At 33.1% G+C, this 19,613-nt stretch overlaps 1 protein-coding gene across 1 annotated transcript; it reads right to left on the reverse strand.

The window, feature by feature from the left end:
- Window positions 1–930: 930 nt before the first annotated feature.
- LOC142956741 (M1-specific T cell receptor alpha chain-like) lies at window positions 931–15,472 on the reverse strand. Its single transcript, XM_076098476.1, has 5 exons — window positions 15,304–15,472; window positions 4,130–4,330; window positions 3,415–3,453; window positions 2,695–2,802; window positions 931–1,237 (listed from the first exon to the last, which is right to left on the reverse strand). Coding segments are annotated over exons 1-5 (516 nt in total). The 5' UTR covers window positions 15,470–15,472; the 3' UTR covers window positions 931–1,235.
- Between the last annotated feature and the right edge of the window lie 4,141 nt (window positions 15,473–19,613).

Below are 19,613 nucleotides of genomic sequence, written 5' to 3' on the forward strand. Positions count from 1 at the left end.
CACAGGTGTCATAGGTGATGTAAATAAATATTTCATATCGCTTTTTGGCTTGACCGTTGAAAATTGCCTCGATAGCGCCCCCTACAAATATTCAAAAACGCAGCCCCGACGCTACGTTTGACCTACATGTATGATATCTGGTAGAGACATGTATCACATGGAGACTTAAAAAAAGTCTCTTGGGATAATGCTCTAAAATTAACAGGAAGTCGGCCATTTAGAGTTTTGTGTTAATTTCCCCATGATTTCTAGTCGCTATACTTTAACGAACTCCTCATAGGGACTTTGTCAGATCCACTTCACTTTGGTCAGTATAATCTAAAGACCTTTGCTCTTAAAAGTTACTCAAAGCTTTACGTTTGATGGAATGGTGTAGCCGAGGCGTGGCGGCCATTTTACGTGATTCGCCGTTAAACAACAAGCTGATGTAACTCCACTGGACTTGCTCAAATCTGTCCCAAACTTGCCATACTTGATAACAGTCATGGCCTGAGGATGTCTACAAGCCAATTTTCACTCATAGTCATAGCGCCACCTACTGGCAACAGGAAGACAGCGTTATGAGTCAAACTGAATCTGATTTACATGACATTTACATGATGTGGTCTATACTTGATGTAGAGCAACGTAATGCATGTTTGCACGTGGTCTCTAGCGCCACATAGTGGATACAGGAACTGGTGGAATATTTGCACGACATAATTTCCAGCGTCACACAGCTTTAAAAATATGTTGAACTCCGGGACGTGTTGTCTGATGGTCAAAGACATTTGCGTCGGCGTCTGTCGGCGTCCCGCCAGTACCCCCGAGACGCGGGAAGGTGCGAGGGCCCGTACATCACTGCTTGCAGCTTTAATTATTATTATTACACATACAGATTTAAATATAAAATCAGGTGTTCTGATCAAAAACAACAATCATTCAGTCTGATGATGTTTACGTTTTTATTTTACAGTTTTTAAACATTATTATTCAGTCGAATGTATCAAAAGTATTAAATGTAACAAATTAATTCAATGTAACTGATATTTACATCTGCAGGACAGAAAGAGTCAAAGCAACATCACTGATAAAGATTCCATCTGTTATAAACACGTGAACACATGAATTAATATGATATTAATATTTAGACATAAACACGTCAACATATGAATTAATGTATTTATATTTAAACATTAAACAGAAGTAATGAAGCGGAGTCGATCCGATCGTCTTCTGCTGAAGTTCTGCAGAGTTTCTACAAAATAAAACATGAAACAATATTTAATAACATTATATGCAGATCAATAATTCAACATGAACAAATCAGAAAATATCATAAACAGACAGCAAATGTGAATCAGTGAGTTTCTGTTTGAAGACGTTCACAGAAAAACATTAATATTTATATATTATAATTACATGAACCTTTTTAGCATTTTATAAAAGTCAGAAACATTTTCACTTTATATTTAAATTAGAATAACGTCTGTATTCTTTTATTTAATATTCATCTTTTGAGTCTACATTGTAATTGTTCAGGGTTCCAGATGAATTATGATTCATAATTACTTATTGTATTTACAAAGATTGACTCTGATGACAACAGAAGTCGGAGTGATGGACGGAGCTTTAAGAACATCACAACTTAAAACTTATGTTTCATCTCAGACACGAAACTAAACGCCTCAAACTCTTCAACTCATAAAAGTCAAAGTGAGGTTTGAGCAGTCGTCTCACATGATGCTCTCTTTATGATTATATTAACTATATTATTATTAACTACAAACAAAAGGCAACTTTTAAAAAAAACATTTTATTTTACTTTTTCAAACCGTCGTTAAGCTTTTGTCAACAAAGATTTCACAGTAAAAGCCAACCAGGAGCTGCTGGGAGGCTTTTATTCTGAAAAGTATGTGCAGGATGTTTTGAGTTTTATTGGCTTAATGGTGATCAAAAAAGGGTCAATTTGTAAATTATAGATTAATAATTTGGTTTCTGAAACACCAGAGAAGAGAGTAAAAAGTCCAGGACACTCGGTCACTAAGAAGAAGAAGAAGAAGAAGAAGAAAAGGAGCAAAGTCCCAGAAAATGTTTTGTCATTTTTACTTGTTTCTGTTAAATAAGACTTTATAATAAAACACCTCGGGCCAGATCATCATCCTTCACATGACTATAACAGCGCTACACGGTTGTTGCTTGTTGTTGGTGATCCTTGCTCTACTGTCCAGGTTGTTTAGTTACTAGTTAATACCACTCTATTCATGGTACATACTGTGCATTTCTATTTTTTATTCTATTTTATCTTATTTTTTATTAATCTATTCCTTCAAATTCAATATCTGCTTTGTTATTTTATTGTATTGTATATATTGTGCATTCCATAAGTTATATTTTACTCTGTAAATTGCTGCTGCTACAAACTAATTTCCCCCTGGGGATAAATAAAGTATCTCTCTCTCTCTCTCTCTCTCTCTCTCTCTCTCTCTCTCTCTCTCTCTCTCTCTGTCTCTCTCTCTCTCTCTCTCTCTCTCTCTCTCTCTCTCTCGCTCTCTCTCTCTCTCTATCTATCTAACTTATTGTTGCAGCTCTGAAGTTTATTACTGCTGAACAGTAAACGTGTTTTGTTGTCTTCATATACTGAATGTATGAAAACGGGGAGGATTGTAAATAAAGACGTCTGTTACATGTTCTATATATTTATATCATACTCACACTGACTCATCCACAGCCGCAGCGTCATCAGCACGTTGAAGACGACGGTCTTGAAGAAGAGCAGCCGGAGGCCGAGGATGGTCAGAGACATCAGGTTCACCTTTGGATCTGTAAACATCATCATCATCATCATCATCATCATCATCATCATGATCCTCCTCATCACAACCACCATCATCACCATCATCACCATCATCATCCTCATCACCACCATCATCACCATCATCATCATCATCATCATCATCATCATCATCATGATCCTCCTCATCACAACCACCATCATCACCATCATCACCATCATCATCCTCATCACCACCATCATCACCATCATCATCATCATCATCATCATCATCACCATCATCATCCTCATCACCATCATCATCGCCACCATCATCATCATCATCATCATCATCATCATCATCATCACCACCACCACCATCACCATCATCATCATCATCATCATCCTCATCATCAACAACAACATCATCATCCTCATCACCACCATCATCATCCTCATTCTCATCCTTATCATCAACATCATCATCTTCCTCATCATCAACATCATCCTCATCACCACCACCATCATCACCATCACCATCATCATCATCATCATCACCATCATCACCATCATCATCCTCATCATCTTCATCATCTTCATTGTGACGATTAGAACAAAGCACAGTAACAGCTGTTCAGTTGGATTTAATATTTAATACAAACCTGGTTGCAAAGCTTCACACGCATCAGAATTATCTGCAGCTGAAAAACATGGAGACACAACAAGTGAATATTAGTTATGACATCGATCAATATTTGTCTCATGAAAAACATAACCCCCGTTTCACAAAACACACTTTTGGGTTCAAACTTTTCTATTTTGGTTATTTTCTGCTGGAAGTTAAATCTTTCAACATGAAGTTAAACCCACAGATCCAGCGGCTCTTTGAATAACAACTGTTTCAGATATTTGTTGTTGATTCTTTTCATGATTTACTGACCTTATTGTGTTTAAGTTTAAAGATGTCATTCTATCGTATTCATCACTTGTTTTATTTTAGTTAAGTTCTATCATTTGAATTCTATTTTATTCATCTATTTTTGGATGCACATGGTTTTACTAGTTATTATTATTATTATTATTATTATTATTATAGCTTTTAATTCTACTTGATGAGATGTTTATCATGATCATTTCTCACTGGTCTCACATTGCTTTAGTCGTTCTCACTGAAGCTCTTTGAACTGAACTCACCTGTAAAAGCTGCCATACTAATAAAGTTTGATTGCTTTTCATTCTCCTTGATATCGTTTGTCTTTTCAATATCAGACTTGGTTTTTAATTTTGAATTCATTTGACCGTGTCATCACCATCAGGCTAAGACAGAATCATAGAGCATCGAACCTTTCCTCTCATGTTTGAAGTGATCAGACTCACCGAGGTCACATGTGTCTAACTCCTGTTGAGACGATAACAGAGCCACCTGGCTGTACAGCCCGTCTTTCATCTGGACCGCCTCGGTTTTATTGAAAAGTGAGTTTTCATCCTTTGCTGCTTTGTTTCTGCTGAAGTCGGTGGCCAGACAAGCGGAGATGTTCCCGTCTGACAGCTTGTAGAAGGACGGCGGGTTCTCGCCCTCTGAAAAACACAAAAGGACAACTCATCAATACACAGGAGCAATGTTCAAACACTATTATTATTATTATTATTATTATTAATAATAATACGATACTGTGCATCACGTTCACACAGAGTTTCTGTGTTCGATGTAACAGATGAAGAAACAAACAGACACACTGTGATTGAAACTCACTCTGAAACATCCGCCAACTTTTAAAACTGAATATTAATAATTCAGAACAAATAATCCCAAATCACACGACTCCAGAAAAAGATCCCAGACTTGTTTTAGACATTTTATCCTTTAGAATATTTTATCAGCTTAAACGTTTAAGAAGTGAACAAGTTTCTTCACTTTGATCCTCAACTAAAGTTTGTATGTTTTATACATTTACAATATTCTGTTAAAAAGTACATTTTTAGACATTTTATGTATTATATATTTAGGTTTGGTACTTGTGTAATACATTTATCAAAAGATGTATAGTATTTAGTGTACATGCACAATATTATTATAGTTTCTGTAATTTGTAATATTTGTAAATTTCGATTTAATCTTAATTTAGAATATTTAATCTAAATAAAAGTTTATATAAAATTTAATAAAAGTGCAGTTACAAAGCACATGTGCACACAAACAATTTAGTTTTTTATATTCACATTATATTCATACTAGTACACTAACAATATTACTAGAAGTATAGTTTAAGTAAAGGCATAAGTGCTCTTCTGATATTGTATTGTTAAAAACTAAAGTATTCGTCATTTCAATACATTTAACCATAAATGAAGTACAATGTTTTAAACCATTAAGTATATTAATCATTAAAAGTTCACTGAAGTAAATATATTGCTGTGAACTTTTCACATCTGAGATATTCAGATATGCTAACGCTAACGCTGATATGAATGTCAACATATTTCTGTTAATTTTTCAACATCATGTTTTGTTCCAGCAGCAAATGTGAATTTGCAGATTACGTCTTGTGACTCACATCGTCAGTTCGTAGAAATATTTTGTTAGATTCTTAGGTTTCAGGTTGAATAACGAGAATCTGAATAGTTTATTTTGATCAGATACAAATTACAATAAATGTACAACATAGACTATATGTTCCGAACGCATTTTGAAATATTACATCATAGTATTAATATTATCTGTGAGTTACAGCTAAAACAGTCTCACACTTACTTGATGTGATAATAAGTTTAACTCCAGATCCAAACACAATCCTGATGTTGTCATTCACACACAGATTTATCTGGCAGCAAAAACACCGGAGAACTGAGAGGAACGTTTGAAACATATTTCATTTTGATATCATCAATGTTTATGTTACCAATAGGAAGCTAAATGTGTCATTTTGTCTGCACGGATTTTAAAAGGTTAAACGTTAAACAGAAGTTAAACTGTCGGACAAATTTAAATGACTAATTCAGACCTTTAGGTGCTTCTTCCGAACAACAGACTCACTTTGATATCGACTATATTTAAAGTGTTTACAATACTTTGTTTTTTTTATTTATCTGTTTGTACAAACAAATATGTAATGTTTGAGTCATCATGTTGTGAAGTGAATGTTAAAGTTACAAAGTGTGTTGACAGGTCAACGTCAACTGTTCCATGTTTATGCTAACTGTTTTTAGCTAACTGTGTTTATGCTAACTGTGTTTAGCTAACTGTTTTTAGCTAACTGTGTTTAGCTAACTGTTTTTAGCTAACTGTGTTTAGCTAACTGTTTTTAGCTAACTGTGTTTATACTAACTGTGTTTAGCTAACTGTGTTTAGCTAACTGTGTTTATGCTAACTGTGTTTAGCTAACTGTATTTCGTTTCCCTTTTAAAATAGTTATATTACAAAACAGTTATGAAATGTGACTATCCGACCCTAACTTTATAACGGTGAAAGTTTCAAATGTTTAATCACTAAAGGATCGTGTACACAAAGAAACCTTAATGCTAATTATCAATAATGATCATTCTGACTTTATAACCATAAACCATAATCATAAATGGTATAAAATGCACTTACATGTCGATACAATAACTTTGATTCCAGATCCAAACATTAGTTTGTTATTGTTAATATTCACACAGCAAGTTAGCATCATTCAAAAACTACAGAATATCCTTCATTATGCTGATGACACATTTGTTTATGTTTCTTATTAAATTCAACAGATCTGCATCGTGTTTGTATTCTGATTTATATCAAGATTCATATTTATTGTTTCCATATACAAGACTAACTTTTTATATTTAGTGTATGTCGTTATGTTCAGTATCCTTTAATTAACCGTTGTGTATTAAAATGAACTGGTAGTTTAATATGTTAATAATACAAATAGCAGCTGTATTTATGTTGTTCTTCACTCTGGTTGTTGATTTTTTTTTTGATGATTTACAGATTTTTTTCTTTTACAGATTTTTTTACAGATGAAATTACAAGGTTTGAAATATCGATTAGTTTGTTTCAAACTGTGTTCGACAGTGAAATGTACTGAAAGATAAAAGTAGCAAATATTCACATTGCAGAAGTTAAATATACAATACTATTACATTAATGTTCAGCTGTTTACAAATGAATTTAAACATTTAATTATCAATAATTGTCAGTTCTCTTTCTCTTGATTCATTTTCAGCATTATAACATTATAATCTGATTCTTCACTTTTTGAACGTTACGCAGATAGACGTTAGTTTGGAGCGTTTATCGGGAACTAGTATTTACGTGTTGTTTGACTTTCTCATGACACACTTGTTTGTACGATTAAATGAAGAACATTTTAAAGCCAGCAGCATTCACACAGTCAGCAGCCGCCGAACAACAAACACCAACAGCTCAGACAATCAACACGTTCAGATGACTTATTACTGAACCACGCGCTACAATTCATAAAGTTATACTAGGGACAGTTTTAGGGAGAGGGACTTTTTTTTTTTCGGACTTCCTCGTTCACAATTTACTCATTTTCTTAAGGAAATGTGATAGTTAGTGAAACATGTTTAATCTCTAGTCACTTATGGAAATGAAGCCCAGTGATATCGATGGTAATTACAGAATATGGAAGCCTATACTATTAATAAACAATATTTACATATAGACATGTGGTTTTCAGATATTTTATAAATTCACTTAATGTGTGTCCGCATGTGAAACTTAAAATATTGCAGGTAAAAACAACAAGACCACATGTTATATCACCATGAAACCTTTTGCATGAATTTGAACATTTTCTCAGTTTTTATTTGGTTATAAGTTTGTTAATTTATATATTTTACACAATACATAGGAAATATAATAAACAAAATGACAAATCTAAGAATTATTTCATTCCCAGTTTGTGATTTTCAGTCGTGTTTTAAGTAACTTTGCGTGACAAAACAAAGACTTATTGTCTTTAATCCATCAGTCACATGAGGACATCATTCATTCTGATTGGTTTTTATAATTACACTAATTAAACCTTCAAATGACTGCTGTTAGATGTATATTTCAAAGATGATGAACAACTTACGAGCCTGGACGTGCAGTTTGATCCCATTACCAAAAGTCAACTTGTATCCCACATTCACACATTCACGGAGTCCAGAACAAAAAGCATCACAATGTTCACAATGATCCAAACACAATGTGGAGAATATATCGATTAAATACAACGTTTAGTCACAATGACGGAGAGATGGGTTTATGACTGAATGGAGAACAAAGAGGTTATGTCTGTGTTATTACTCAATGAGCCTTTTAGTTGAGCTGCATCTGTTGAGTGTTTTGGAGGAAAGACAAGATTTATGTGGGAACCATATGAGTATAATTAAAATACTGCAGAATATTTGCATCTTTTACGTATTTTGTCACTATGTCAGATCAGAAGTGTAGATAGTAACTGAGGAAATAAGAAGACTGATAAAATAGGCATAACCTTAATTGGAACTTTTAAGAAATATTTCATTCAACAGCACTTTTACATAATGTTTCTTCAGGACGTTATGGTGTAGAATACCAGATTAGAATATGAACATTGGTCCTGTTCGTCCAGAGCTAAGAAGTCAAAGTAACCAACAAATAAGAGAATTTAAAATAGTTTTTGATAAAACTTTCTACTCACGTGTTTGAATTTTCAGTTGAATTCCTGATCCAAAAATCATTTTCACGTTGTTACTATTCACACTCTGCATGAAAGCTCAACAATAACCGCTGACACTGACTGACGACAAATAGCAGGAATTATGCTCAATTATAATCTGAACTAATATTTAAGTAAACTCAAAGGTGTTATATATTAAGAGAGCAGTACACAGTATATTGTAATATACTACGACTATATATTACAACATGAGGTTAGAGGTTAAATTACTTGTATTAACTATTAATCACTGGATTCTTTGTACTTTTGTATTAAACATTTGTATCAGTTTTTATTATATATCCATCATCTATAAATGAATGACATTGCAATGACAGAAACATGTATTAATTACTAGAGATTATTTCTGTGTATTTCGTAATACATTTATATTGGTGTATGTTTTGTTTGTGATAAAGTTGCATCTCAATCACATACATGTTTAAATTCACTAGGACGAGTCAATTCAAAGTTTGTGTCACGAAACAAAACTTAAATTAGAGTTCGTCGTGCAAATTAACTTCAGATCTAAAACATTTCGAGCTGACAGCAAAGAAACTATCACACTTTACTTTCCTTAGAAAGGTTGTAGTTTGGTCCCTTGCTAACTATTTAAACTGACCATTAAACATTTAAACTAACTATTTAACTATTTAAACTGACCATTAAACATTTAAACTAACTATTTAACATATAAACTAACCATTTAACTATTTAAACTGACCATTAAACATTTAAACTGACCATTAAACATTTAAACTAACCATTTAACTATTTAAACTGACCATTAAACATTTAAACTAACCATTTAACTATTTAAACTGACCATTAAACATTTAAACTAACTATTTAACTATTTAAACTGACCATTAAACATTTAAACTAACTATTTAACTATTTTAACTGACCATTTAACATTTAAACTAACTATTTAACATTTAAACTAACTATTAAACTCTTAAACTAACTATTTGACCTTTAAACTAACTATTTAACTATTTAAACTGACCATTAAACATTTAAACTAACCATTTAAACTAACTATTAAACAGTTACACTGCCCTTTAACTGACTAACCAGCTGTTAAATTAATAGACTCACTTGTTTCTACTGAGACCTGGATCCCTGATCCAAACCAGATCTTTTGGACTCCAGTCTGAGTCACACATCACAAAGAGCTTGAACAAGAACTAACACGCTTTTGTTCGTACGTTTACTCTGTATTGTTGTTATGTGAGCAAGAAACATTCAGATTTAGACTCCATCCATATATTCAGTTTTCATAAATGATGATGAATTTAACAGAATTAATTGAGAGATAAACGTGACAACAGGTTTGTCAGGATGACAGGACTTTGTTAATTAAAACAGAAACATTTAACTTAATGACTGTCCATCATGTGATTTTAATAGTTTTAGTAAATATCGTCCAATAAACCTTTTTTAGTAGTTTTACTTCCCTAGCTGATCGTTCTAACCAATAATCAATGATCTTACGTCAATAATTCATCACAGAAATATTTACAATAAAAAGGCAGCTGTTGTCATAAAATATCATCCGCCATATCAATAATGTGTTTCTGACATTTGTAAGTTATTAATTAGCATGTTACCACCTGATCTGGTTCTTTTCTGTTTCATGAACACTACATTTTTACCCTTTTGTATTTTCAGCTCAGTTCCTCGTCCAAACATCAGCCTCTGCGTCCCGTCATTCACACTCTGAGACGCTTCATAACTCAAACTCACTCAACGCTTCATGTTATTCACACCTATAGATTTATGTTAAATATTAAGTGTTGAATGAACAACGACTGAGCTGTAGATGAGTTTGTTTTCACTTCAGAGACGTAAAGTCAAAGCTGATAATCTTTATTATTATTTTTGACCCTTTAACAATTAAACTTAATGTTAAATGATGGTTTGTGTTCTTTGTGAGAACACGATGTAACATCTGGTTTTCATAACATTCAAGAGTATTTCCTTCAACAGTTAAAGGAAATACTCCTGGTTTCACTCAAATTGGGAATTTTGAGATTGTAATTATTTCACAATAGTTTAAACTGTGGATGAAGATCCAACCTTTTAAAGGTAACAGCTGTTTCCAATAAAACAGAACAAAGCAGCTTTTAAACATGCTTTGACCTGATTTCTGTTTGAATAAAGTAGAAACAGTTTGACTTTATTTCTGCCACTTTTTGAAGGTTATTTTGTTCTGCACAGTTTGATCTATTTTATGATTCTCTGTAAAGCACTTAGTAGCTTTCTTTATTAAATGACTTCATTAAACAAAGTTATTCTCACGCATAAAACCAATAATAATCTTCTTGTTTGATTCTTACTGGATTGTACGAAGAGTTGAGTTCCTTTCCCAAAGAAGAGTTTGCGTGTAGCGTCACTCACACTGTACGTGTTGCTGGTTTAAAAACCTCTGAGCCTGAAACTCTAACGAGTATAACACATGATTAATGTAACGCACTACTGTTAACGCCGTCTTAAGGTCCGTTTGTTTCCTTCTTATGTAACAAATAGTAAAAAAGTTTAAAGTGGAAGAAGTGAAATTATGATGTAATTGTTCAAATTCAATAATTCAACAATAAAGAAGTCGTTACATTTACAGGAAATGTTCTGCGTTGATTTTACTTTTAGGAATGAAAGCAAATGAATACTGCAGAAATGAATTAGACAAGTATGATCATTTAAACTTGTAAAACAAGAATACTATGTCGATAAGCTTATATGCTAACAAATATAGAGTTACAACTTTAACATATTAGTTTAAAATTAACATTAAATGTCCGGTTTTAGTGGATAACGAGACGTACTGGTGTGAACAGTTTGTTGGCTGCATAATTCACAGAATCTCTTAAATTGAACCTTATTATTATTATTATCAGACCAAAATCAACATTAAATACTTTTTTCCAGTTTGCTTTTGCTTTCAAGCTAATTGTTGAACGTTTTAAATCTTGACCAACTCGATGGAGTTCTCATGATATTCTCAGATGAAATAAGAGACAGAGTTGTTTTTAACTTAATATATAAAAGTTCAGATGCTTAATTTAAGTTGTGAATAACTCACTGAAGCAATGAGACATCAAGAAAACACAACAGGAATAATTACAGTAATATAACACTACGCTGACGATGTGATTTTATACATCAATGTAAGTGTGAATGTAAGTGTCATTTTTCTCATACTGATTCATCAGCTTCCTTTAGTGAGATTGTTTCTGTTACTTCTGTCTGCTTCCACTATATTAAATAAAAAATAAATTAAATTAAATTAAAAATTAAATTAAATTAATTAAAATTAAATTAAATAAAAAAATTAAACAGTATTATCTGATCATATTTAGTTCTACAGGACTTTATGTGTTTCAATGTTGTTCATAATAAACTGTTATTTGTTCTCTTTTCTTTATCAGGCGATGAATCTTTTCTGTATGTTAGAGTCGATTTATGACTAACAACTTAGTTCGCATTAGTTTATAATTGCTACATATTTATTTATCTTTATGATTCAGTTTTTACAAACAGTTTTCAACTCACCGTCATGGACGAAGAGTTTCATTCCTGATCCAAACTCTACTTTTTGGGAACCAGTCAGTTAAAGAAGTCTGATCGATAACTCAGAACCTCTTTCACAAACTCTGAAGGTTATTATTACATCCCATAAGCACTGATGAACGTGTGCATCATTACATTTATTTTGTATTCTTCCACAAGATATTGAAATAGCAGACTGTTGCTATGGAAACAGTTCTGATCTCTGTTCACAGCATGAGGACTTGTTTCTTTTTAGCAGAAGCAATCAAATCAATAACGTCATTTAAAAATCGAACTATTGATGTTTCTAGAAAGTAGCTGCTCACCCTGTTCACATGTTCCCTTCTGTAACTTATTGTTCTCATAAGATTGAAATATTGAAGGTTTCATGTTGGTATGAACTGCTTCTTTACTCACCGTCATGGACGAAGAGTTTCATTCCTGATCCAAACTGGAGTTTGTCTAAACCAGCTCCAGTCACACAGTTCAGGAAGTCTGATCAATAACTGAGAACCTCCATCAATCAACTTCTCTTCATCCTGATGAAGAATATGTTCATCAATGTGTCTCTATTGCTGGTATGGACTGTCTTATTTCAAACATTTGTGAATAAGAATTGAATTAATGAACTAATTCACTATTATTGGGTTAAAACATGGAACATCTGCATCTTATTGCGTTGTTTGAAAACAAGGGCTGCAATCATATTCATCTTTATTTAAAGTGACGTCTATAAAAAGTGTTCAGTTGACAAAAGTGATACAAGCAAATAATTGATATTTCTGTGAGTTTAATCATCGTTAATCAAAATTGTCATTAATGAATTTCTTATATATATTTACAATATCGAGTCATCACTGATTGATTCAGATATTTGCTGCATATTGAAGATATAAATCTTACTGTTTTGTATTTTCAGCTCAGTTCCTCGTCTTCACAACATAAACTCACTGAGTGGCTCAATTTATTAGATCTTCATCAATTTCAATGAAAAATAAATAAATAAAAACATTCTGCTAAATGTTTTTTAAATGGTAGGTTTTTACTCACGTCTTTATATTTGAGTGGAACTATTTCATGTTAAGTGTAGATCTGTTGGTTGTGTTTAGAAGTCAAAGGAGATGATATTGTGCAGTAAATGTAAACGTTTTGTGTAATCCGTCCAGTTTGACCCTGTATATTATTATATTATTGACGTTCACAGAACGTGCTGATGAACACGTTGGAGTCTCCAATTTAATAATGATGATGGATTTTTATTTTCCTACGAGGAAATAAGAGAACAGCTTCCTCCAACAATAACATGTTCTTCTTCTTGTAAGATGTTAAAGAATAAAACGGCTGAAATATGTATATTCATACTTATTCTATAAGTGTAGGTGTGCTTGTCTTCCTGACTTAGGTGTAATAAAGAGTTTGAACTCACCGTCGTGGACGAAGAGTTTAACTCCAGATCCAAACTGGAGCTTCTGGTACCCGCCTGAGGTCACACAGCTCAGGACGGCTGGTCGATAACTCACAACCTCTGAAGCCTTTATATAATTCAGAGCTACATGTTTTTTATTAATTTATTATCTTTTTTACATTTGTGGTTTTGCTTGAGTTGTATCTGATGAATCCATATAATTGTATTTTTTGGCTATAATAAGATATCACGTTAATGAGAACCATTTTATCTTTTGTTCTCATACGTTGTGAAATAATGTAAAGGTCAGTTTAAAGGTGTAATATCTTTATATTTACCGCAGGTTTGTTTTTCCTCCCAAGATTCAGTTCTAATAAACATATTTAATAAGAGTTAATCTGGTCTGGATAGTTTACAGGCAGATGGTTTTGATGATATTTTAGTTTGACTTTGAGCTATAAGCCCTCACCAACAGTCCTGTTCAATCACACATAGAACTCACAGTATATATGTTAATAACAGCGCGCCGTGCATCAATCTGATGCAAAATATGATCATAAACAACCAAAATAAGTTAAGTGGGAAACGAGGACAGACGGCAGGAAAGTGACGAGCTTATAAACTGTGAATTCAATCTGATTGACATCATTGAACTGCACGACCGATACATTTACTATAATATTATAATATTATATTAAATATACTGACTAAAGATAATGATATTGCAAATCTAAAAATGTGTTGACGTTCGAGAATTTACTGAGAACAATATAAGAAAATTACCCACAAGATGAATGTGATGTTGTTATTTGTGTTCCCAGTAAAGATGAATAAATGAGGTTTGACTCACTGGTTTCTATTAATAATGTGGTTCCTCTTCCAAAGTAGAGTTTTCTGAATCCAGACTCAGTCACACAGAACTCAGCTTCTAACCAACAACCCAGAGCTTCGTCTTCTGTTTGGAAACACTCAGATCTCTTCCCAATGATAAGAAAGATTATCATACGTGGAATTCTAATCTCATAGAGTCATTGTTCAAACTCAAGACGTTTGATTCTTTTCTTTTGTGTGAAAAATATGCAAACTTTGAAGCATATTTTTATATGAAACAAAGAATCATTTGGTTCTTGAGACAAAACATCGACATCAACTTACACGACTATTCTCTTCAAAGAATGTTAAAGAACGTTAAAGAACGTCGTGTTTCTTACTGCTTTGTACGAACAGAGTTGTTCCGCTGCTGAAGAGAAGTTTTGTTCCTCCGAGATTCACACAACGACAACAGGATGAACAAAATCTGACTTCAGCTGTTGGCTCCTTTTAAAACCTACAACTGATAAAAACTTGAATTTACTGCTGATGAAGAAGCTCTCTTAGAGGAATTAACCAGTTCACAGCTGGTATAAAGTCTATGAGATCAAATAATACAGGATGTTTACCTCTACAGAAAACTAAGCTCAAATTTATACAGTTAATAATGATGGAGGATAAATCAGTCCACGGTCAGTTTGATGCACTCCCCAAAAAACAGATTTTCTAAGAATCTGACTAATAAATTAAATCACATCGTCTGCAAATAGCTTTTACTGACAATGCAGACTTCTGTTGAACATACTAATCTTAATAAAGGCAACAGTATAATTTGGATAATTGATCGTCTCACAGCAATAATCCATCAATAAACCCATCGATAATTCTCTTAAACACAAATAACGACTCATACGTTTATAATAGATAAATAATAAAGTAATTTCAGTGGAACATTAGCATGTTTCTCTTTATAGTGCAGAGAGTCAAAGATCCCCTGAAATACAACATTCTGATAGAAACATACAAACTAAGTGAGACTTAAAGTGCAGAATCAGAGCTGATCAACAACCGGCTGATAAAGTGAATAAAATCAAACTTACTGGATTCTACACTCAGCTTAGTGCCGGAACCAAAGAAGATCTTGTAAACTCCAGATCCAGTCACACCGAGACGACAACAACTACACAAACACTGACTCACTGCAGCTCTGACACTTACTGCTACACACTCAAATATATTCAAAGAAATATATATATAGATATACATACTGTATGTCTATATATATATATATACATACATACAGTATAATCTAAAACTCTTCACCACTACACACTGAAATATATAAATCTATGTATAGAGATTCATCATTTGACTTGACTGGTGTATTACTACACAAAGCTACAGAACACAGAACGACCTTCGCTGGAAACAATAATGATATTTATTTTGTTTTCATTGTAACTATTGTCAGTATTTTTCAAATGAATAACACAAAGAGAATGTGACAAAAATGTCGTTAAGAAAGAAAAATGATGGGAACAATAGACTTTCCTCTGTCCCATCTTTCCTTCTAATAAAACAGAGATTCAAATATGAAACAGGATTCAGCATCAACACTCACTGGCCTCAATAGTTCATCAGTTTCCTTCACAAAAAATCATTTCTTGCTTCAAAAAGTCTGTACATTTCGTCCCGTAACTAAATCAGACAATCTGTGATGAAGTGGATCTAGAATATCTTGTTTTAAGAAGAAACGTTGAGATCATTCTTCAGTCTTTCTGTTCCACCTCTTTAACCTTCAGCCCACACGTATGATCACTTTCATTTGTTTGTAGTAATTGTTTGTCAATAACTATCATTTGAAAGATTTGTTGTCTCTTACTTGCTTCTACGTGTAGAGTTGTTCCAGAGCTGAAGAGGAGCCTCGCTCCAGCATTCACACACTGAGAACACACTCAACGCAAACCACTGGAGTCTTTATCAAACCACCACTGCTGGTGTACTGCTAATAGAGAGGGTCTGTAAGCTAATAGAGAGGGTCTGTAAGCTAATAGAGAGGGTCTGTAAGCTAATAGAGAGGGTCTCTATGCTAATAGACCCTCTCTATGCTATAGAGAGGGTCTGTAAGAGGAATCAACCAGTGCACACCTGCTATAAACTCCATTATATACAGTAACACTATGAAGAAACCACCACAGACGGTGAAGTCGTACAAACAGCCCGTCTGAGGTCGCTTTAGAAACTATAGATACGATGTTTGAAGCTAGTCGGGGTCTAGTTTATGAAACATTACAAGTATTGTGAATTAATAAATAAGATAAAACATTACAAAAACAGTTATTAATGTGAGAATGAAGTGTTTAGTAAAACAAAGATAGAGAACATACTAAACTTAGAATCATTATCTACTTACAACATTTCATATTTTGTAACACTCATTATTGATGTATTTTTGTTAAGCATGGAAATTAACTAACTCATCTTTGTGCCGCCACCAAAGATGAGTTTGAAACTCAAATACATAAAACACTAAAATGAGACAGTTGATCTGTATGAAGTTCAGGGAATTTGAGGGAATGGTTCCTATTAATGAATCGTCAATTCATCATTAACTGACCTCATGGCAGTAATACATAACTAATCACTCAACTGAAGCTGAAATATGACTGTTTGATATCTGTTATTATTGATTAGTTTATACATTAAGAACATAAATCTGTCTATCTGATGATAACAACGTCTTTCTGCTTCTCGAAGTTAAAGATCAAACTGTACTTTATTTATTGAACATCTGAATTCTACTCACTGTTCTCTACAATCAGTTTGGTTCCTTCTCCAAAAACAATCCTCCAGTTAGATCCTGAAGTCACACCGTGAGTCAGATCAGATCAATAACTACAACGTGTTTCCTGAAGGTCGATCAGAGGACAAAATCTAAAGTTTAAAAACAATGATTAAATCACATCTGCATGTAAAGACTGAATTATATAATAATAATTCTGCATTTAAATAAATCATGTTTAGGTGATTTCCATTGAGATTTGTGATTTTATACTCTCAATTTTTTTAAATCTGACTTGTTAAAATTAATTTACGTTAGTTTTTCATGGCGGCTAATTATTTTCTGGTAAACAAAGACAAACTTGTTTTGAGTTGATGAGGATTCATACAAAGAGGTTTGAAATGCTTTTAAGAGTCTCAGACGTCAGACGAGCTCGTGATGAACTCTGATCATTGTCTAAATATATCTTTAGAATTGTGATGATAGTAAAACATTATTTTTCAGATCCATTTGTCAAACAGATTCCTGATCCGTTCTCTGTAGGATTGCTTAAAGATATCTGGAGATTCACTACCTATGACTGAATATTGAACATCTACAGAGAGGTTTGTCCAGAACATTAATACTTCAGAAATGAAATGACTACAGAAGTGAATGGAGTTTAAAAAGCTTTTGTTCTAAATAAAGGTTCCTCTAGTGTTTCTTTATTTAAATATGAGTTGCTGGTGAACATGTCAGCCGTCTAGAAATAAGTGAAAAATGCTAAAATTTACAAGTGTAACGTTCAATCCAGCATCATTTCTTACACATTAATTATTACATTAAGTAACTCACCTGATTCGACTATAAGTTTGATACCAGAACCAAAGATGAGCTTTGTATTGGAATTGCCAGTCACACAATAAGAAACGCAACGACGTAAACCCCAAGATCAATGATGTGTGCATCTATATATTAATATATACACACACACACATGTAGCTGTACATCATAGAATAACTCAAATAACTTATTTTAGCCAACTCTTAGTTTTGTCTCTGAACCAAAGACTCATTCTGAGTTTCCATACGCAGACACACAGAGAAGTACAGCAGAGGTCAACGACATGAACTATGTCCTCATGAAGCTTCTCTGTTCATGTTTAACAGGTGACAGGAAAAGAAAATATTCACAGTATATTCTCATTCAGCTTAAATGGACTTGAATTTAAGAACAGTTGCATGTGGCTCAAGAGATGTAAATGCTACATAACAGTTTATAGAGTAAAACATGTTTAACAGTTTATAGAATAAAACATGTTTAAAGTTTAAAGCTGTTTCTGTCCAACTAAAGGTCACTCTAAAGGTCACTTTAAAGAGTAGAACCTCTAAATTACATTAGATCATTGTTCCTTGGAGAAGAATAACGTAACTTACTTGATTCAACTTTTAGTTTTGTGCCAGAACCAAAGATGATCTTGTTCCCAAAATTATTCACACAGCAAGAAACCCAACGACATGAACCCCCCAGAGACCAGCTGTGAGTTTAAGAGGCATCACAACAAACCCTCAGTTAAGAGCATAAACACATTATGTTTAAACCACTATTCTGTTGTATGTCATTCATTAAGTCAGTTTTCAGTGAAAAAAGTCATGTCAAAATATTTTGACTTTATTTCTCTCTACAATTAATTAACAAAACATCCACAGTAATGTGAATGAATGTGTCCTGCTGGCATTCACTGCACTGCTGTTTACTGGGGTTTAATTTATTAATATGTCTACTGTGGATCAGATCTGATAAACTGGAGATAATTTGAAACAATAATTATTGAACTTACTGTCCTCCACGATCAGTTTGACACCCTCCCCAAAAAGGATTCTCCAGCTCCCGCTCCCACAGTGTTTGCTCCCTCAACTAAAAACTGACAGTAATAAACGACATCACATCGTCTGCAAACAGCTGAACTTTTTACAGACTATTGATAACTAATCTTAATAAATATTGTGAATTATTTTGAGTTAATGTTGAATTTCATGTTTTCCATAGTCACATCAATTATGAACAGAGCTTTGGTGAGTAATGGTAGAAATATTACAGCAACCTAACAGATATGTGAATAACATGTCGTCTTACTCACTGAGTTCTACTCTTAGTTTGGAACCTTTTCCAAAAACCAGCCTCGTGTTTGCTCCAGCAGTCACACAGTGGATCTGATCTGATCAATAACTACATGGAAACGTTCATTATCAAGCTAGAGAAATAACTAACTGAAAATGGAAGAAATGCTGCTTTTTAATTGCAAATTATCAGAGAAGATTAAATCATTACAGCAAATAACCATTTAATTTAATCATCATTCTAGCAGAAATTTGTCCACAAAAGACTTACGACTAAATACATTTAATGCGCTTAATGCTTTTTATTTTTGTTATTTTTGTTTGTGTCTAATCTTAATATATATTATATATTTCTGTCAGTTAAAGAACACCAACTAAAGTTAAACCTGCTGGTGTTAGCCGGACGTCAGTGCAACTCCAGATGTAAAGTTGTTACTAAAATAAAGATTCATATAATATTTATTTTCACTTACTGGAGACGACTGTCAGTTTAATGCCCGATCCAAAGACCAGTTTAGACGCTCCAGAG

Source organism: Anarhichas minor, unplaced genomic scaffold (assembly GCF_050575085.1).
Source record: "Anarhichas minor isolate MPS153535 unplaced genomic scaffold, ASM5057508v1 ptg000024l, whole genome shotgun sequence".
In the NCBI taxonomy this organism is placed as follows: domain Eukaryota; kingdom Metazoa; phylum Chordata; class Actinopteri; order Perciformes; family Anarhichadidae; genus Anarhichas; species Anarhichas minor.